The sequence below is a fragment of the Anomaloglossus baeobatrachus genome, chromosome 1, assembly GCF_048569485.1.
Source record: "Anomaloglossus baeobatrachus isolate aAnoBae1 chromosome 1, aAnoBae1.hap1, whole genome shotgun sequence".
Taxonomy (NCBI): Eukaryota; Metazoa; Chordata; class Amphibia; order Anura; family Aromobatidae; genus Anomaloglossus; species Anomaloglossus baeobatrachus.
Genome location: NC_134353.1, coordinates 168,940,773 through 168,962,450, shown reverse-complemented (window position 1 = coordinate 168,962,450; position 21,678 = coordinate 168,940,773). Strand labels below are relative to the sequence as shown.

At 47.2% G+C, this 21,678-nt stretch overlaps 1 protein-coding gene across 1 annotated transcript in view; it reads right to left on the bottom strand.

Moving 5' to 3' along the window:
- Window positions 1-21,678, bottom strand: part of FBXO8 (F-box protein 8) — a 57,033-nt gene that overhangs the window by 6,713 nt on the left and 28,642 nt on the right. Inside the window, exon 3 of the mRNA XM_075334867.1 lies at window positions 19,652-19,962. Coding sequence (XP_075190982.1) covers window positions 19,652-19,953 — 302 coding nt within the window. The 5' untranslated portion in view covers window positions 19,954-19,962. The remainder of the gene's footprint in view (window positions 1-19,651; window positions 19,963-21,678) is intronic.

Sequence of the window (21,678 nt, the reverse complement as noted above, 5' to 3'; positions counted from 1 at the left end):
GAGCTGATGGCTGCAGTTTTGGAGAAAATCAGTTTTAATTTACAGAAGATCTACCAGTTCTTTGAATGTTCAGCTCTTTATAACCCAGCCTACACCACTGATTGACAGTTTTCTGCCTTTGCACACAGAAAGCTGCCAATCAGTGGTGCGGGTGGAGTTCTAATGAGCCCATAAGTATGGAAGACTACCTAGCAGTAAGTTTACTCGTTTTCCAGTGATAAAAATCATGGCTGTAGCTTTGATAATCTCCTATTAAAACAAACAGCTTAGTAAGTGACACATTGCTGGAATCAGGATCACTGTATCTAAATTATGCTGCTCTCAGGTTAGGTAGCATAAATAAACCTGGTGACAGATTACCTACAAAACCCACCAACAGATGAACAAAATAATGTTTATTATTGGTTTAAAATGATCTCAGTCATGGGGTGGTATACGAGGGGCTGCAGATAAGTCTTTGGCTTTGTGATTTTTTTTGTTTCTATGGTAACGAACGTTACATCACATGAAGGCCTTGTGTCTCTAATATAGGTTTTCAAAATTTTGTGTTTGTTGCTTATAGCAACAGTGCTGTACGCATGCGGGAAAACAAAATTACAGAGTCTAATGTGATATTCACAGCAAATTAGAGCAGAGAAGGGATAAAATTCTTATTTCTGCAAGGAAAGGCCGTGAAGGATATTCATGGTGATATGTCACAGACATTGGAGGATCAATGCCCTTCATATTCCACAGTTAAGAACTGAGTTGTCAAATTTAAAACCACTTCAGCACCAAAGATGAGGAACAGCCTGGAAGACCGAGAGTGGTTGTTCCGGAGATCTTCGATGCTGTGCACAACCTCATACTGGAGAATCAATGAATTTCAGCTAAAGCAATAGCAGACATCATGGGGATTTGCCGTGAACATGTTTGCGTCATTATCAATTAACATTTGGACATGAGGAAGCTTCTGCAAAGTGGGTCTTCAATGTTTGACAACAGATCAGAGAAGCATGCGAGTGAAAACTTCCTGGTCCATTTGTGAGCGTTTCCGGACTGATAAGAACTTCCTGTATCGACTGGTCACTATGGATGAGACCTGGATTTATTTGTAGGACCCTGAAAACAAGGAGTAGTCAAGAGTGGAGGCACCGTGGTTCTCCTCGTGCAAAAATCAGCCACTAAAGGTGGGCATCTGTGTTCTGGGATAAGGAAGGTGTGCTTCTAGTGGACTACCTTCTAAAAAGTGTTCCAGCATCAATGCAAGGTATTACATTGAGCTTTTGGACCAAATGAAGGCAGCTCTGAAGGCCAAAAGACGTGGCAAGCTGTCCAAAGGAATCTTGTTCCTGCAAGACAACGCCTCCGCTCACACTGCTCAAGCAACCACAGCAAAACTGGCAGAGCTGGGCTTCCAGCTGGTTGACCACCCACCTTATTCACCAGATCTAGCTCCCTCCGACTATCATCTGCTTCCAAACCTAAAAAAAAACACCTCAAGGGTACCAAATTTCACACCATTTCTGATGCCATAGCTGCTACGGATTCCTGATTTGAGGCACAACCAAAATTCTTTTTTGCAAGGCTTACAGAACTTGGAATACCGATGTAAGAAGTATATTGACATCAGTGGAGAGTATGTGGAATAAATGTAAAGTTTCATCATCTTATCTCGTTTCTTTCTGGGTAAAGCCGAAGACTTATCAGCAGCCCCTTGTATATTCGACAAAAAAAAAAAAAAAAGAATGGACATGAGCCAAACAGTAATAACTAGACAAGTGGAGGGCTAAAGAAGTCTCTGTTTTTTTTTGGGACCCTAAAGTTAAACTGGGAGTTTTTCAAGATATTAAAAATAAGTGTATAAATGACACCAATTTCCTATATACAGGGATTGTCAAATGCCTCTAGTTGCTGCCAGTCCTTCTACACAATTTCATGAAAGTCTCCCTGGAAGGCTCATAGATTACATTAATAACTAAAGGTTTGTGACGCCAATTTCACAATAAATGGAAATAATCCAGAATTGCCAGCAGTTAGTCAAAACCCCAATAGATCAAAGCCTTCCCAAATAATGAAGAACGGTCCTGAGATACAGCACCAGGAAATGGAGATGAAGTCGCGCCAATAACAAAACAGGACAAACACATCACAACCTAATAACACAGGGAAAGGGGATTGGAGAGGCTGCTCCGATCAGACACAATAATGGGAAAGGTTCCAGAACAGATGTTAGAATATAGGACACCGGGAGCCTAGGAGGATTATCAGCGGCTAGGATTTACCCTAAATTATAGGATTAATAGATTGTCATTGACTTTAATATCACATAAAAAGCATTTTCCTTTTACATTTCAGGTTCAGATTTCTGGTCCACCTCAAACTTTGTCTAGAAACCATGTCTAGTGGTTTTCTGAGGCTTCAAGCACAAAAAAAAAAAAAATAAATAAAATTGTGTAATAAGTGAACATATATGATAGAATATTTACCTAGCATAATGGTAAGACACAAAGGGTTTATTGTATTATGGTACTTGCATATTGCTGTACTACTGTATTTAGTGCAATAGATGTCTATACTTATTGTTTGTTTTTTCTTTAAACTTTTTCTTTTTTAGCGCTCGATTGTTTAAAGCAGTGTTCTAGTCTGGTGTGTTCAGGAGCGCACCCCTCCCTCTGCCTCTTGGATTCTGCTCGGTAGTCGGCGGTGCGTTCCTGAGGACCGACCGTTTAGATCAGCTGTAGGGTTGCACTGCAGCCTGACTTGTGCGCTCTACTTTGTTACAAGCAGAGGCAGTGGACAGGTCAGAGATCTGTTTTTAAAAGAAAAAAAAAAAATTAAAATAATTGAATACAATTAGGCAGGGGCCACAAGGGGGACTACTGCGATCCTTGCATGACACTCTGCTCACGCTGGCAGCACAGCGGGAGCAGAGTGTCATATGAGTGTCACTGCGACTGTGGTCCAACCATGCGATCGGACCACAGTTGCGGGGGGCGGGCCGCTCTGAGGAGGGAAGGGAGGGATTTATCTCCCTCTCTCCTCCGTTGCCAGCTATTGCCCTGCACTCGTGGAACACCGATGTACCATGAGTGCAGTGCGATTTTTCTCTCACCCCATAGACTTGGAACGGGTGCGAGAGAATCTAGGGTCGCATTGCACCTGCAGCATGCTGCGATTGTTTTCTCGGTCAGATTAGGGCTGAGAAAATAAATCGCTCATGGGTGCTGGCACAGAGTAATATTGGTCCGAGTGGAATGCGATGTTTATCGCATTCCACTCGCTCCGATTTTCATGACGTGTGTCTTAGGCCTTATACTGCAACTATGCTTCAACATGCAGAAAAGTTCTTTTATTTGGTTGATATATCTAGATATTAAATTTGACACATTGGTGTCCCTTTCTTTTCTAACAGAGGGAATTGTAATACCGCAGCTCTGGCGTAATTTGGGCTAGATTTATCATCAAAGGGTTACATCTCATATATAGTTGCATAGTTGAAGTGAACACACTAAAGATTTGAAACACCTTTATCATAAATGTGGGCAAAACGATACCAGAGAATCTTTAAGTGGAGTCTGTCAGCAGATTTTTACTTTTTAAATCTGTGGGCAGCATAATCTGAGGGTAGAGCGCCCGATTACAGGGACGTAGAGGGGGGGGGGGAATAAAAAAAAATAAAAAAAAATGAAAAAATCCGGTGATGAATAGGCGCTGTCACGATGTGAATCAAAAATGGAATTTTTATTTTAACAAAACAAAAACACGTTTCCAGAGCGTCCCACTCGCTTCATCAGGTTCAGATCTGTTATGGGCAGCCGTTCCTCTTCTTCACCGAGGACTAGAACCTGGATTTCTTCGGCTCTTCCAGTCTCCCATTCGGAGCCGGCCGCTGGCTGCTCAGCCGAGGCGTCGCTCCCAGCGCTTAGCGCATCTCCGGGAGGTGCACCGGTGTAGTGGCTGTTCTGCAGCTACGTCCCTAAAAGGCCCTATGGTGCATGCTCCGGTTGGAGTTGCTTTAGCTCCAGAGTCTAAATGCAGAACCCTCACTAGTGAGCATATGCGTGACATAGCATCGTCCTATTGGTCGTCTGATGTTAGCAGACCTGATGACGTGGCGCCAGCGGATTGACTCAAGGGTGATGTCGTCGACAACTAAGTGTGAGTGTTTGGAGCAGAGTTTAGGTTATAAAAACCTGCCGCTGGCACACATGAGTGTCATTTACATTGGAGAGAGAGTTTTTAGTATAAGCAGTCAAGGCGTCCTGGTGCCTCAGTGTATGGGTGCTGGGTAAGCACGGGTGCTGGGTAAGCACTACTATTCTACACAGCGACAGCCAGTCTGGTTAGGATCTACCTTTCTAGCATAGTGATGTGTGCATGGGGCAGCATCCACACACGTTCCTAGCCACTTGAATGTGTGTCTTGACATCCAGCCGGCGCCTATTTATCACTGGATTTTTTTTGTTTTTCCTCTTCGACACTATATCCCTGATTGGTGCTATGCTGCAGTCACGTTCATGCCTTCATCAGGGTTGTGTCTGTATGTGCACAACCAGCCCAGGTGAGCCTATCCAATAACAACCAAAAATCCATCCCTACCTTCCTGATCTGCACTAGGTAAGGGCTTTTTTCCATTTCTTTTTCAACTGATTACAGGGATGTGTTCTTTACTAGATACTGTGTTGTAAATTCAATCCACCAGTGTTTTAATCAAGAGGAGATTATCAGCACAGGACTAGTCTCACATGCAGGCCAGTCAAGCTAATCTCTGTATCTCCGCCTCCACCACTGATTGGTAGCTTGTTCACAATGAACAATGTACACAAGCTGCTGCCAGTCAGGTGTGTGGGTGGGGTTATACACAGCCCAGCATTCTGAGCACTGCTACATATACAGCAAAAAGACATTCTATCAAAACTACACCAAGCAGTCCAGTAATTGACAAATTGTTGGAATTGGGCTCACCCCCCCCTCCCCCTACATCATGTCCTAATCATATTCCGTAGCAAAAACCTGCTGACAGATTCACTTTAAGGCACCCAAATTCTGAATGCTAAAAATTAAATCTTATGCGGGCTTTACATGCTACAATAAATCTTACAATGTGTCGGCGGGGTCACGTCGTAAGTGATGCACATCCGGAATCGTAAGTAATATTGTAGCATGTAAAACCTACGTGCCATTGCGATTGAACGAAAAACTGTTCAATCGCATGCATGTCGTTCAAAACCTAAAAATTGTATGTCGGGTTGTTCAATGTTCTCGAGGCAGCACACATCGCAGTGTGTGACACCCCGGGAACGATGAACAGATCTTACGTGCGTCCCGCGGCTCCCGCCGGCAATGCGGAAGGAAGGAGGTGGGCGGGATGTTTACGTCCCGCTCATCTCCGCCCCTCCGCTTCTATTGGCCGGCCGCTGTGTGACGTCGCTGTGACGCCGAACGTCCATCCCACTCCAGGAAGTGGATATTCGCCACCCACATCAAGGTCGTATGGAAGGTAAGTACGTGTGAAGGGAAATATTCGTTAGTGCGACACAGTCAACAAATTGAACGTGTCACACAAGATGAGGGCGGGTACGATCGCATACGATATCGTATGTGATATCGTAAGGTGTAAAGCAGGCTTTAGTGTGACCACAATTTATTAGCACTCAAACTGCAAGTTACGCTAAGGGTTCCCTTGCTTTTATTGGTACTGTATCTCATACTCTGTTATGCTCCATATTCTCACACTTTTTGAATATTTTCTTCTAATAAAATGTATGTGACAGGAAAGGCATATGGTTATATTTTGGTTTGGGGTCTTGTTATACTCCACCGTAGGATGCCAATGTTTTCTTTGGGCAGATAACAATCACTTACAAATGATTATTTCATGATTATTTCATTCGCCTCCTGAGCTTCTATAGAGAAATGTAGGATCCTTCGGTCAGAGGCATGTCTTGAATTCTTGGGAATAAATCCTCCATATATTGTGGTATTTAAGCCACATCTGAATCCAATCATTCATGTTTCACATCAATCACTTCAGGTAATCTGAGCACTGGGCTAAAATCATGGCGAGCACTTCAACGTTCCTGCTTTTTAGCTCAACATAATTGACCTTTGACGTACAAATCTCAGACATTGTGGGTATTTTTAGAGTACAGGTTCCCACTGTTCTTACCTATGATCCTACCTCTGTTCCCAAACAACAGTAAACCACAAAACTCTCGAGGATCTATGGAGCTCAGTTTCCATGAAATCAGTGCCATGTAATTATCACAGAAATGATACAAGAAACACAAGACACCTTAAAACGAGAAGGCCCTGTAGATCCTGCCATAGATGTCCTGGCATCTCAGCCTCTATAATGCTGGAAATCAAGGAAATCCCAGACTAGACCAGTTCTATTCGATGCTAACTACTATCCGTCCGTATATTATCAAATCTGGAATATAGAAAATAAAATACTAAATTAAAATATATATGTGGGGTATCACTTGGTCACACAACACAGTATATCACAAGTGAGTACACGCCTCGTACTCTTGCAAATATTTTATTATATCTTTTCATGGGACAACACTGAAGATATGACCCATTGATACATTGTAAAGTAGTCAGTGTACAGCTTATATAACAGTGTAACTTTGGTGCCCTCTAAATAACTCAACACACAGCTATCAATGTCAAAACCGCTGGCAACAAAAGTGAGTACACCCCTAAGTGAAAATGGCGAAATTATGCCCTAAGTGTCATTATTTTCAAGCATTGCCTTAACGCTCTTGGGCATGGAGTTCACTAGGACTTCACAGGAGCCTCTGGAATCCTCTTCCCTCCTCCATGATGACATCACGGATCTGGTGGATGTTAGGGACTTTGCATTCCTCCACCTTATGTTCGAAGACGCCTCACCAATGCTCAATAGGGTTTAGGTCTGGAGATATTCTTGGCCAGCTCCTTTACCCTCAAATTTCTTTAGCAAGGCAGTGATCGTCTTGGAAGTGTGTTTGGGGTCGCTATCTTATAAGGAATACTGCCCTGCAGACCATCTTCCAAAGCTCTGCTTCAGTATGGCATAGTACAAGTTGGCATTCATGGTTCCCTTAACACTAGAACTACTGGACTCGTGACACCTATATAGAAATACATATTGCAAAGTAGTCAAAATGACTACCTCAGTAGTTCTAGTGTTAATGAACTGTAGCTCCCCACAGCCGGAAGCACTCATGAAGCCCCAAACCATGACACTCCCATTATCATGCTTAACTGTAGGCAAGATATACTTGTCTTTGCACTCCTCACCTAGATGCCAACACACACGCTTGACATCATCTGAACCAAATAACTTCATCTTGGTCTCATCAGACCACAGGAGATGGTCCCAGTTATCCATGTCCTCAGTCTGCTTGGCTTTTGTAAACTGTTTGAAGGCTTTCTTGTGCATCATCTTTAGAAGAGGATTCTTTCTAGGATGACAGCCATGCAGACTGATTTAATGCAGTGTAAGGTCTGACCACTGACAGGCTAACCTCTAGAACCCGCAATGCTGGCAACACTCATACATTATTTTTAAAGGGAACCTGTCATCAGAAATTTAGCTATAAACCTAAAAGTTCCCCCTTCTGCAGCTCCTGGGCTGCATTCTAGCAAGGTTCCTATAGTTTTTCTGGCCCCTTTCATACCAAAATAAACACTTTATAAAGTTGTACCTTTTCGTATGTAAATTTCGTAAATTATCCATGGGGGCGGGCTGCCTGGTGTCAGTTACGGTCCTCCTGCCGATTTACGCTGCCCCCGAACGCTGAATTTCAAACCTCAGGACGCCGCCCCTGGGCGCCCGAGGTCCCGCGCATGCGCTGTGCGACTGTAGCGGGACTGTGCACTGCGTGCACGTGTGACCGCTGGTGACGTTTTGCGCAGGCACGAGATTATGGGCGGTGCTGTGAGTGTCATCAGCAAGTGCCGCCCATAACCTCGTGACCGCACTTTCCCCTCTTCCTCCAGAGTTCTGCGCCGCCCAAATGACCAGACGTCACCTCCTTCCCATCGTACCCTGCAGCAGGAAACAGATGGGAGAAGCGGAGCAGCACAGCACAGGAGAAGCGGAGAGGATCTGAACGACGTATAGAGGGGAGAGCGCGGCCACGAGAGTATAGGCGGGCACTTGCTATGCAATCACAGCGCCGCCCAAACTCTCGTGCCTGCAACGTCACCAGGTGATCTGGCGTGCACGGGACCTCGGGCGCAGTGGGCGGCGTCCTGAGGGATGATTTGGAGCGTGGAGGGATGGCGTAAGGGACAGCAACGGACACCAAAGAGCCCACCCCCATGGAGAATTTACAAGATTTTCATACCAAAAGGTACAAGTTTATAAAGTATTTATTTTGGTTTAAAAAGGGGGCACAAAAAGTATAGAAACCTTACTAGAATGCAGCCCACGAGCTGCAGAGGGGGAAACTTTTAGGTTGAAAGCAAAAATTTCTGATGACCGGTTCCCTTTAAAAGACAACCTCTGGACATAATGCTAAGCATGTGCACTCAATTTCTGTGGTTGACCATGGCGAGGCCTGTTCTGAGTGAAACCTGTCTTGTTAAACCGCTGTATTGTCTTGGCCACTGTGCTGCAGTTCAGTTTCAGGGTGTGGGTAATCTTCTAGCCTAGGCAACAATTCTTTTTTTCATAATCAGAGAATATTATGCCATGAGGAGCCATGATGAACTTCCAGTGACGAGCATGAGAACGTGTGTGAGCGAGAACACTAAATACAACACACCTGTTCCCCATTCGCACCGGAGACCTTGTAACACTGAGTCACATGACACAGGAGGCAAAATGGCTACATTGGCACAATTTTTTGGCCATTTTCACTTAAGGGTGTACTCACTTTTTTGCTAGTAGTTTTGACATTAAAGGATGTGTGGAGTTCCTTACTGTACACTGTTATACAAGCTGTACACTGACAACTTTACATTGTATCAAGGTGGAATATCTTCAGTGTTGTCCCATGCAAATATTTAAATAAAATATTTACAAACATGTGAGGGGTGTACTCTCTTTTGTGATATACTGTAAGTACCAATGTGTCATCAATGGCACTGAATAAATAACGGAGTCCTAAAAATTAAAGCTGACTGGGGAACTCAGACAGGTTCTCAAAATCATAAATGTTTAAAATTGCAAAGTGCTTGTAAAAATAAGAAACTCTGCAATCCACTTGTTATTAAAAATCTTCTCTATTCTCAAGAATGGAAGGATTTCTGAGTTTACTGTTTACTGCTCGCTCACTAAGTTATCAAGCACCCCGACATTACATCATTGATGGCGGTCTCATAGGCAAGGAGCGCAGCACCTACAAGCTCTTTGCTTTACAATTTATAATCACTGTTAAAAGCTGGCTGAATCACTAGATCCGACCAGCCTCTGTGTCCTGTGCCCCTCCGATGCTGAAGAGTCAGAGTGACCTCTGCATCCAGCACGGGCGAGTGCTCAACCATGCCTCGGATCTGAGCTGTCAGTCACTCCGAAATGGAGGGGTGATCAACTTGCATGCAATCCCTTTAAGAAAACATTTTTAGGTCATTTTAAGACAAGCAATGCCATGTTCCTCCATGGCACTTCTTCTAGCTGCTGTGTCAGGATGACATGGATGGGCACACGCTGGCGAGCGAGGTCATCAGCACAGCGTTAGATTATGGTTACATGGAAGAGGTTCAGGCACACGACGCTCCTGGTTGTTGGGCGCTTGTGTAGTGTGTCATTCTATACAATATAAAGCCACATACACACACTGAGTATTAGGGGAGTTTTTAAACCAAAACTAGGGGTGGGTATATAAAAAAATAAAAAAAATAAAAAAATAAAAAAAAATGCACAAATGGCGCCTGTGTTTCTATTAGGCCATGTGCCCACAGCACAATGTAACCGTGGATATATCCGCAGGTTTCCCGCAGCAGCTCCTTGGAACCCGCAGCTATCCATTGCTGAAGGATTCCAGCAAAATCTAAGCGGTAAATCTGCGGACATTCATGCGGCTTACCTGCGGAAGACCCGGCCTGTATCTCCATAGTGGGGAGCCGAGATCTCAGCAGATATTTCCACATGAATAATTGACATGCAGTTACGTGCGGCTGCGGGACATCCACAGCATATTCCACAGCCGCACATACCGCAGCATGGACACAGACACTCCCCATGTTAACACGGGGGAGTGCCTGTACTTGCTAAATCCTGCGAATTTATCTAGAATATCCAGAAAAATCCGCAGATTTTCCGCAGCAAAATCCATGGGTACAGAGCCCCGTGGGCACATAGCCTTATACTTTTCCTCAGATTGTTCTACTTTCTGATTTTTGGTTTATAAATACGAAGGTAAACAAAAACCTCACCAAATAGTCAATATGTGTATATGGCCTTAAAAGGGGTATTCCCATCCCCAAGATACCGTCCCAATATGTAGAAGGTGTAATAATAATAATAATAAAAAATAATAAATAATATTAATAATAATACATATTAGAAAATATCTCCAATCAGAAATGTAGTATAGTCTCCTGATATAGACCTGACTCTTACCTCATGTGCAGGGCATTGCAGCTTAGGTATACGTGGTTACGCCCACTAAGTGACAGTCAGTTGCTTGTGGTCATAACCATAGATACCTAAGCTGCAATGCCCTGCAGATGAGTTAGGATACATGACTAGATCAGAACTACTATACTAGATTTCTAATTGGAGGCATTTGCTCATATTCTTATGCTTACTACATATTGGGATAGGATCTTGGAGATGGGAATACTCTTTTAAAGAAGACCTCGGCACGCCACACTTGAAACGCTGGAGAGCTGTTTTCATTGTATCCAGACCAGTTTCAGTCTTGTATCCTATACATTGCTGGGATAATAAATGTTGACAGATGGTAGTAATGTGCGAGGTGCTATGAACGCAATATTAGTGATTTGGTCGCGCAACAATTCGCTCTTTTCTACCATCGTTTCCACATATCTGAGAAAGACCGTAGTTTTTCTTTTCTCGGACTTCAATAAAAGAAACACCACAGAATCCCACATGTGGAGTGCATAGTTCTTCTTTAATATTGTTATAGTATTACCAATGGTGAGATCCTATCCAAAGCGAGTGAACGGCTGGGAAAGATTACAACCGGATAGTAAAACCAAGTCTTAGGCCTCCTTCACACGTCCGTGTCTCCGGTATGTGTTTGGTCCGTTTCCCCACGTGCAGGAGACACAGGCACACGTAGACCCATTAAAATCAATGGGTCTGCGCTCACGTGCGTGTTTTGCCATTGACCGTGTGTCCGTGTGGAGCATACGTGTGCCCATGTGCTTCACACGTAGTCATGTCCATTTTGTTCCGGCATCACAGGTGTCACACGGCCCGCACGGATGTGATCCGTATGACACGCACCAGAGAAAACACACTTGCCTGTGAAATAAAAATAATTTCTATACTCACCTTCTCCAGCCCTGCTGTCAGTTGCTTGCGACCGCAGCTCATTATGCTCATTGCATATTCACTCCACTGTGGGCCGGAAGCAGCAGCGAGGAGTCTGCAGGAGCGGAGACCGAAGATCAGCACCATGGACAACGCCAGGGACAGGTGAGCAGAAAGTTCCTGTTCTCTGTGTGTTATCACGGATAGCACACGAAGAACACATGTGTGCCATAAACACGGCACACGGAGGGCAAAACGCACCTTTGACACGTCCGTGAAAAAGAGAATTTTGTTTACTTACCGTAAATTCTTTTCCTTATAGTTCCGTATTGGGAGACCCAGACAATGGGTGTATAGCTTCTGCCTCTGGAGGACACACAAAGTACTACACTCAAAAGTGTAGCTCCTCCCTCTGAGCCTATACACCCCCTGGAGAACCAGATCTAGCCAGTTTAGTGCAAAAGCTTAAGGAGAATAGCCATCACAAGTAAAAACAGAGCAAGAACCGGAACAACCGGAGACTCTGTCCACGACAACAGCCGGTGATAACACGCGGAACAAGAAACTGCCAACAGGCAACAGGGAGGGTGCTGGGTCTCCCAATACGGAACTATAAGAAAAAGAATTTACGGTAAGTAAACAAAATTCTCTTTTTCTTTATCGTTCCTATGGGAGACCCAGACAATGGGACGTCTCAAAGCAGTCCATGGGTGGGAATAAACAGAAAAACTAAGAAGTAGGCGGAGCCTAACTTCACAAATGGGCGACAGCCGCCTGAAGGATGCGTCTAACCAAGCTCGCATCTGCCGAAGCATGAGCATGCACTTGGTAGTGCTTTGAAAAGGTATGCAGGCTAGTCCAAGTGGCAGCCTGACAGACTTGCTGAGCCGTTGCCTGGTGCCTGAAAGCCCAAGAGGCACCGACAGCTCTGGTCGAGTGTGCCTTGATCCCCGGCGGGGGAGGCACCTGAGAACACTGGTAGGCATCCGAAATGGTCGACCTAATCCAACGGGCTAAGGTCGGCTTAGAAGCAGAGAGGCCCTTACGCCGACCTGTGGTTAGCACAAAAAGAGGTGCACCGCCTAAGAGCAGCGGTGCGAGACACATAGATCCGGAGAGCACGCACCAGATCCAGAGTATGCAACGCTTTTTCAAAGCGATGAACAGGAGCCGGACAAAAGGAAGGTAGGGTAATGTCCTGGTTAAGGTGGAAAGGAGAAACCACCTTAGGAAGAAAGTCCGGAGTCGGACGGAGAACCACCTTGTCTTGATGAAAAACCAAAAAAGGTGACTCCGAAGAGAGCGCAGCCAAATCAGAGACTCTCCTGAGGGAAGTTATGGCCACTAGAAAGACCACTTTCTGTGAAAGACGAAACAAAGAAACCTCCCTAAGAGGCTCAAAAGGGGGGTTTCTGCAAAACCGTGAGAACCAAATTGAGGTCCCAGGGATCCAAGGGCCGCCGGTAAGGCGGAATGATGTGAGAGGCGCCTTGCATGAAGGTGCGGACCTGAGCCAGCCGGGCGATACGCCACTGGAACAGTACTGACAGAGCCGAGACCTGTCCCTTGAGAGAGTTGAGGGACAGTCCCAGCTGCAGACCGGACTGTAGAAAGGACAGAAGGGTCGGCAAGGAAAAAGGCCAAGGAGGATGGCCGGAAGAGCGGCACCAGGACAGGAAAATTTTCCAAGTCCTGTGATAGATCTTGGCAGAGGAAGACTTACGGGCCCGAGTCATAGTGGAGATGACTTCAGGGGGGATACCAGAAGCCGTCAAGATCCAGGACTCAAGAGCCACGCCGTCAATCTGAGAGCCGCAGAATTCTGGCGGAAAAACGGACCTTGTGAGAGAAGGTCTGGACGGTCCGGAAGATGCCACGGCACCTCTACGGACAGATGGAGCAGGTCTGGGTACCAAGCTCGCCTGGGCCAGTCCGGAGCAATGAGGATGACCCGACGGCCCTCCATTCTGATCTTGCGCAGAACTCTGGGCAAGAGAGCTAGAGGGGGAAACACGTAGGACAGACGAAACTGGGACCAGTCTTGAACCAGAGCATCCGCGGCGAATGCCTGAGGATCGTGGGAGCGAGCCACGTAAACCGGAACCTTGTTGTTGTGACGGGATGCCATTAGGTCCACGTCCGGAGTGCCCCACTTGCGGCAGATTGACTGAAACACTGCCGGGTGCAGGGACCACTCGCCACTGTCCACGGTTTGACGGCTGAGATAATCTGCCTCCCAGTTTTCCACGCCTGGGATGTGGACTGCGGATATGGTGGACTTGGAGTCCTCCGCCCATTGAAGGATGCGTTGTACCTTCAACATTGCCAGGCGGCTGCGTGTCCCGCCTTGGTGATTGATGTAGGCAACCGCTGTCGCGTTGTCTGACTGGACTCGGATGTGCTTGCCCGCCAATAGGTGGTGAAAAGCTAGGAGAGCCAGAAGCACGGCTCTGGTTTCCAGCACATTGATCGAGAGGGCTGACTCGGACGGAGTCCAAGTACCCTGTGCTCGGTGGTGGAGACATACCGCTCCCCAGCCGGATAGACTGGCATCCGTGGTGAGGATCACCCAGGACGGGGCCAGGAAGGAGCTTCCCTGAGAGACAGAGAGAGGGGCCGAAGCCACCACTGAAGAGAGCTCCTGGTCTGTGGCGACAGAGCCACTAACTTGTGCAAGGAGGAAGGCCGCTTGTCCCAACAGCGGAGAATGTCCAGCTGCAGTGGACGCAGATGGAACTGGGCAAAGGGAACAGCCTCCATTGACGCCACCATCTGACCCAGCACCTGCATCAGGTGCTTGATGGAATAACGGCGGGGCCTCAGCAGAGAGCGCACCGCCAGTTGGAGGGACTGCTGTTTGATTAAGGGCAACTTCACAAGTGCCGGCAGAGTCTCGAACTGCATCCCTAGGTACGTGAGCCTATGGGTCGGAGTCAGCGTGGATTTGGGCAGATTGACAAGCCACCCGAATTGGGCTAGAGTGGTGAGAGTGAGCGAGACACTCCGCTGACAGTCTGAAGGTCGTCCAGGTAAGGAATCACAGCCAACCCCTGGAGGTGCAGAACCGCAACCACTGCTGCCATGACCTTGGTGAATACCCGAGGGGCCGTGGCTAACCCGAAGGGAAGAGCCACGAATTGGAAATGTTCCTCTCCGATTGCAAAACGTAGCCAACGCTGGTGTGAAACTGCAATTGGCACATGCAGATAGGCATCTCTGATGTCGATGGATGCCAGGAAATCCCCTTGGGTCATTGAGGCAATGACTGACCGCAGAGACTCCATGCGAAAATGCCGCACCTGAACATGCTTGTTGAGAAGCTTGAGATCCAGGATGGGCCGGAAGGAACCGTCCTTTTTGGGGACTAGGAAGAGATTTGAGTAGAAACCTCTGAACCGTTCCCGGGCGGGAACCGGTACAATTACTCCGTTGGCCTGCAAGGATGCCACAGCCTGAGAGAAGGCGGCGGCCTTGGAGCAGGGGGGAGTTGACAGAAAAAATCTGCCTGGCGGGCTGGAAGAGAATTCTATCCTGTAGCCGTGGGAGATGATATCCCGCACCCACTGATCGGAGACGTGTTGAAACCACGCGTCGCCAAAGTGGGAGAGCCTGCCACCGACTAAGGACGTTGCTGGCGCGGACAGATAGTCAAGAGGAGGCTGCCTTAGTGGCAGCAGCTCCTGCGGTCTTCTGTGGACGCGCTTTTGTGCGCCAGTTGGATTTTTGGTCCTTGGCTGAGCTAGTGGACGAGGCTGAGGGCTTAGAGGACGACCAGTTGGAGGAACGAAAGGAACGAAACCTCGACTGATTCCTACCCTGGACAGGTTTCCTGGTTTTGGTTTGTGGCATGGAAGTACTCTTCCCGCCAGTAGCTTCCTTAATAATTTCATCCAGCTGTTCACCGAACAGCCGGGACCCAGCAAAGGGAGTCCAGCAAGGTACTTCTTTGAAGAAGCATCTGCCTTCCACTCTCGAAGCCACAAGATCCTGCGGATAGCGAGGGAATTAGCCGAAGCCACCGCAGTGCGGTGAGAAGCCTCCAGCATGGCAGACATGGCATAGGATGAAAAAGCTGAAGCTTGGGAAGTTAAGGTAACCATTTCGGGCATAGATTCCCTGGCGAGGGAATGCATCTCCTCTATAGAAGCAGAGATGGCTTTGAGAGCCCACACTGCTGCAAAAGTCGGGGAGAACAAGGCCCCTGCCGCCTCAAATACAGATTTGGCCAGAAGGTCAACCTGGCGGTCAGTGGAATCCTTAAGAGAGGTGCCATCAGCCACTGATACAACGGTCCGGGCTGAGAGTCTAGACACCGGGGGGTCTACCTTTGGTGAATGAGCCCACTCCTTGACCACCTCAGGTGGAAAGGGAAAACGGTCATCAGAACCTCGCTTTGGGAAGCGTTTGTCAGGACAGGCCCTAGGCTTGGTCACAGCGGCCTGAAAACTGGAGTGGTTAAAGAACACACTCTTTGTCCTCTTAGGCAAGGTAAACTGGTGCTTTTCTGCCAGAGAGGGTTGTTCCTCTGATACTGGCGGATTGAGATCCAGTACAGAATTAATGGCGGCAATCAAATCACTAACATCTGAGTCACTTTTGGACAGATCAATGGGGCACATGGAGTTAGCCTCCGAGCCCCCTGTAAAGGTATCCTCCTCATCCTGCGAGTCAGCTTCTGAAAAAGAGCCGCGGGACGAGGAAGGAGAGGGAGCCCTGCGTCTCCTCTTAGGAGGACGGGGTCTGGGACCAGATGATGAATCCTCTGTGAGCTCCGGTCCTGAGAGAACCCTAGCAGCAGAGGCACCCTGTGAAGGGGGCTGATGCATGTTCAGCAAAGTCCTGGACAGCTGTCCCATGGAGTCGGCAAAAGATTGGGAGATAGACCTAGATAAGTATTCTACCCAAGCCGGGGGTTCAGCCACAGGAGCCGGAGCAGCCGGAGAGACCACTGGGGGTGCGATTCCAGGCTGAGGCATCGTCAGGTTAGAGCAGGCATCACAATGTGGATAGATGCTCGGTTCAGGCAGTAGGAGCTTACATGCAGTGCATACTGAATACAGCTTTAGAGCCTTGCTCCTCGTGTGAGACATGCTGCTGGAGTGGGGGCTCTGCCAGAATGACCCCCAGAGAGTATATACAGAGGTCCACAACCAGAGGTTGTGGCTTACCAGACCGCTAGAGCGGTGTTGTGTGCCCTCCAGATCCCGAAGCCCGGACCCCCAAGCACCTCAGCAGGGATGCTGCAGACCAGTGCTGATCGCAGGGAAAACGCTGAGAAAATGGCCGCCGAAGCGAAGAGAGGGGGCGGGGCTTTCTCTGGCAGCGGGATCTGGAGGACCATAGAGACTTACAGGGGAGGAGACATGTACTCAGTGAGGAGTGTCTCTCCCCTGTGCAGAACGGCCGTTGGGCGGAGCCGCGCTGTCCCTCTGTATGAATGACATGCGAGGGCAGTGAAACCGAAAGTAGGCCTCCGGCGAAGCCGGGGCCTAAATTTGAGCGGTGCGGCCGGCGCGCAGGCACCCTCGGCGCGGTTCTCAGGCGACAGCCAGAGAACCCACCGGAAATGTCATAAAACTCACTCAGCACACTCTCCCACAACAATAAAGTACAGGGACCCCCAATATATAAACGTCTCAGGTACTTAGCTTGCTGAGACGCAGGGTTCCAAGTCCCTGGGGATGAGTGCTCCGGTCCAGCAGGATCCTGAAGGGCTGCGGATGGAGACCGGTCTCCTGCCAAGCATGGAGAACCGTGCTGGCTCCCACTTCAAGCCAGAGCCCAGGAGGGATGGTGAAGGAGCACGGCATGTAAGGCTCCAGCCTTGGAATCAACCTTAACAGCACCGCCGACACAGTGGGGTGAGAAGGGACATGCCGGGGGTCCAGGCTTGGACTCGCTTTTCTTCAAACTCTTTCCAAAAATCAGATGAGAATGCATGTGTGGATGTATGCATCCTGAACACAAAGCGATAAACTGGCTAGATCTGGTTCTCCAGGGGGTGTATAGGCTCAGAGGGAGGAGCTACACTTTTGAGTGTAGTACTTTGTGTGTCCTCCGGAGGCAGAAGCTATACACCCATTGTCTGGGTCTCCCATAGGAACGATAAAGAAACACATGCGTGATTTTCACGGAGGTGTGAAGGGGTACTTACACAGTTTTACTAATACTGGACATACAGAAAAAGAGGTGATCGTTCTCGTCTGTCCTGACCGATGTACCACGATGGGAATGTGAGGACTATTAAAGCACCATTCAATGGCTTAGAAGGCTGGAGCGAAGTTCACTTAAGACTATATCTATCTCAGCCAAGGTTAATGCAGCAGTAAAATAATCAGACAGCGGTACAGAAATGGAGGTCATTGAACTACAAGGGCTGGAGAGTAAACAACATGGAAGGTATTTCCCTGGAATATTCGGCGGTCTGCGCAGCGCCCGGTCATATTTATGGGTCATTAGTGTTCCCAGTGAATGAGCATATTTTATCAGTAAATAGGAGGAAATGGAAGGAGAAACTAAACATGCCATCAATATGAAACAAAAGGCCGAGGCTGCGGACTGTAGAGAAAACATTCAGTGCTGGATCAAGTATTTCTGCATTAAGACCTGGCAGTCTTCCACAATTACATGGAGGCATTTTGTACTAGAGAAAAATTACTACACGTGCTTATCTGATCGCGTGTCCACATGTCAGATGTATCCAGTCACCATGTGGAGGAGATTAAGGCTCAGTGCACACGCCGAGGATCTGAAGCAGATTTTTCTGCACTTTGCACCAGGGTTGGCAAGAAAAATGCTGTGCAAGATACAGGCTTTTTTTTTTTGGCGTTTTTGATTAGTCCCCCCCACCCCATCTCCATTTTGAAACAGGTGAAAAAAATGATGTAAAAACACTGAAAGATATAACATGCTGCAGATGTTAGTGGTTCAAATCCTCAAGAAAAAGAAATCAGCATGTGCATGGGACTTCAGAAATTTAAAGGGACCCAACCACTAGGATTTTGCTATATGAGGTCAAGGCAGTGCCATACAGGCAGTAACATGCTGAATCCAGGCATACCTGTTATAGAAAGATCTAATGCTTGGTTGCTGAAATATCTCTAATCAAAGTTCCAGAAATGCACTGCACTTTGATTGACATGTGCATAGGGGGTGGTCTTCTGTGGATCGAATGCTTGGCGTTTATTCCTCCTCCTGTGTCTTGTATCGCTTGCTCCCTTTTCTTTATTTAAATATCACACATTCATTGCTGTTGTTGGCGGCATGTGCGCATTGCCACAGTAATGATGTCTTCATTAAAAAGGCTCCGGAGTTCTTGCATGTGCGTACAGCGGTAACCGGTGCCATTTTTCTTCAAGACACTGAAAGAAGACTTATGAGTGGCATGGGTGTATGTGGATATGTAAATAAAAATTTGAGCACACGCCGATGCTGCTCATAGTCTTTTCCATAGTCTTTTCAATAAAATGGCGCCGGAGATCATGGTAAGCGCCTGCGCAGACTGGCACCATTTTAATGAAGACATTATCACTGTAGCACTGCGCATGCGCCATCGACAGCAGTAATGGCGGTGCAACGCAAAATTTAAATACAGAAAAGGAGGCAATCAATAGAGGACGTAGGAGGAGGAACTTACACCGAGGACCTGACCCACAAAGACCCGCACCCAAAGTACACATCAAAGTGCAGTGCATTTCTAGAACTTTGATTACAGATATTTCAGCAACCAAGCAACCGATCTTACAACAACAGGTATGCCTGGATTCAGCATCCTAGTGCCTGTATAGCACTGCCTTTACTTCATATAGCAAAATCCTGGTGGTTGGTTCTCTTTAACTGCCTTAACTGATACTGTAAAGTGCAGCATTTTAACACTTCAAAACTGTGCAGCAAAAAAAAGCAGAATTAAAACACTGCACAAATGCAGCGAATTAACACACCCTAATAGGTTTATATTTAGGGTCTGTGGACACTTTCCTAAGGATTAGCCCCTCATTGTACATAGGACAACAGTCTTCCTGTAATATCATAAGCATTACCATTATATAAGAGCACATCGGAGTCTGGATTATGTGCAATGCTCTTCGGTCATCCAAAAGGCTATGGCCACAGCTTATTAAACCACCAACGGTGTCAGGAAATGTCTGATGTGTACACCGAATATGGCCATAGAGTATAATGGATCAGATTTATGCATTTATGTGTGTCATGCCTCTGACCAGGACTTACCCTTGCCAGAGCAGCTCGTCATTAGCCAGGTCTTGCCATACACAGGATGCCAGGCACAGGTCAGTTGCATTGAGATAGGATAATATAGTAAGGCTTAGCTCAGGTGGCAGCATTTCAAGATTAATAAACCCTTGTTCATCTTTTGCTTTTCTAGCTTTCAGCAGATGGTAGAGGTCTATGCCCCCCTGTGTGTGTCTCCGATGGTTCATATTGCTGTCATGTTCTGCGGACAAGAAGCTGTGATCTATATATCCTTGCTGAAATTGCTGGTTTCTTGCAACTCTCCAGAGCCCTTGACCCATCTGTGAACCCTGTTACATAAAAACAGTAAAAGATTAGTACAAAACATTAACCTTGAAATTATCAATTTATGGCAAGAGGAGGTAATGGAGTATTTCACATCCCAATGAGGTGGCAGCCAGATACTAGATGGCGATCTACCGGGATAGTACAACACAGAATAGTGTGGAGTCAGTCAGGAGGCAGCGTTACGTCAACTTGGTAGGAACTTCAAAATGATATTGAGGAAGCTATCCCCTATCCTTCAGATAAATTCCCATTCACTGAGGGTCCAACCGCATGGACCCCCACAGATCCAGAGAACCGCGCCGATCATACACACTTCCACTCTGTTCATTCTTAAATGGGCCACTGAAGGTAGCTGACCGCTAGACTGGTCTTCGGCACTGCCATAAAAGAGTGAATGGAACAGATCTCCCTGCTGCTGGACCTCCAAGAGATTGGAAACTTCCAAACTTGAGAATACTCTTTACTATATTATATACAATTTACTATTTATTCAAGGTCAACCATATAAAAAAAAAAAAAAGTGTAATCTGAAGCCATTGTAGCTTGAGGGACAACATATATATATTGGACCATAAGGGTGAGTGCCCACGATCAGTGTATGCAGCATGTTCTCACTGCATCCAAAATGCTGCGATGTACACTACAAGCACAGTGGATGGGATTTATAGAAATCCCATGCCTACTGTGCGTGTACAGCCCACAGCGAAAACTGACCTGTGGTGCGGCTTTAAAAAGCCACAGACATGTCAATTGTGTGCTGTGGAGTCACAAGCATCTTCTGTAGGGAGAACACAAGCAAGAGACCACAGAGCTCCGAACCCTGATCCTGGGCACGAGATAATAATTTTATTCATTTATATAGCGCTATTAATTCCACAGCGCTTTACATACATTGTGAGCCCCAATGGTGACAGAGTTGCCAATCTAGAGTCCCTATCTGTATGTCTTTGGAGTGTGGGAGGAAACCGGAGTACCTGGAGGAAACCCACGCAAACACGGGGAGAACATACAAACTCCTTGCAGATGTTGTCCTTGGTAGGATTTGAACCCAGGGACCCCAGCGCTGCAAGGCTGCAGTGCTAACCACTGAGCCACCGTGCTGCCCGATGCTGCGGCCTCTTGCGGAGAAGACTCACGGCCCTGCAGGTCAGGACCCAACGCGTCAAGGACGCAGCAGGGCCCGATCATGGGCACATACCCTAAGGCTATGTGCCCACGGGAGTTTGTACCTGCGAATATATCCGCAGGTACATCCGCAGGTTTCCCGCAGCTTCTCGCCAGAATCCGCAGCTGCTTTTAGCTGCGGTAGTACAGCGAAATAGCTGCGGTAAACCTGCGGACATTCCTGCGACATCCGTAGCATGTTCCGCAGCCGCACTTTTCCCCAGCATGGACACAGCACTCCCCATGTCCCATAGGATAAAATGGGGGAGTGTCTGTACATGCTGAAACCTGCGGATTTATGTGGACAATCCAGAAAATCCGCGGATTTTCCGCAGATAAATCCGCAGGTTTAATCTCCCGTGGGCACATAGTCTTAAGGCCCTGTCACACACAGAGATAAATCTGCGGCAGATCTGGGGTTGTAGTGAAATTGTGGACAATCAGTGCCAGGTTTGTGGCCATGTACAAATGGAACAATATGTCCATGATTTTACTGCAACCACAGATCTGCCAAAGATTTATCTCTGCGTGTGACGGGGCCTTTAGACTGTCTT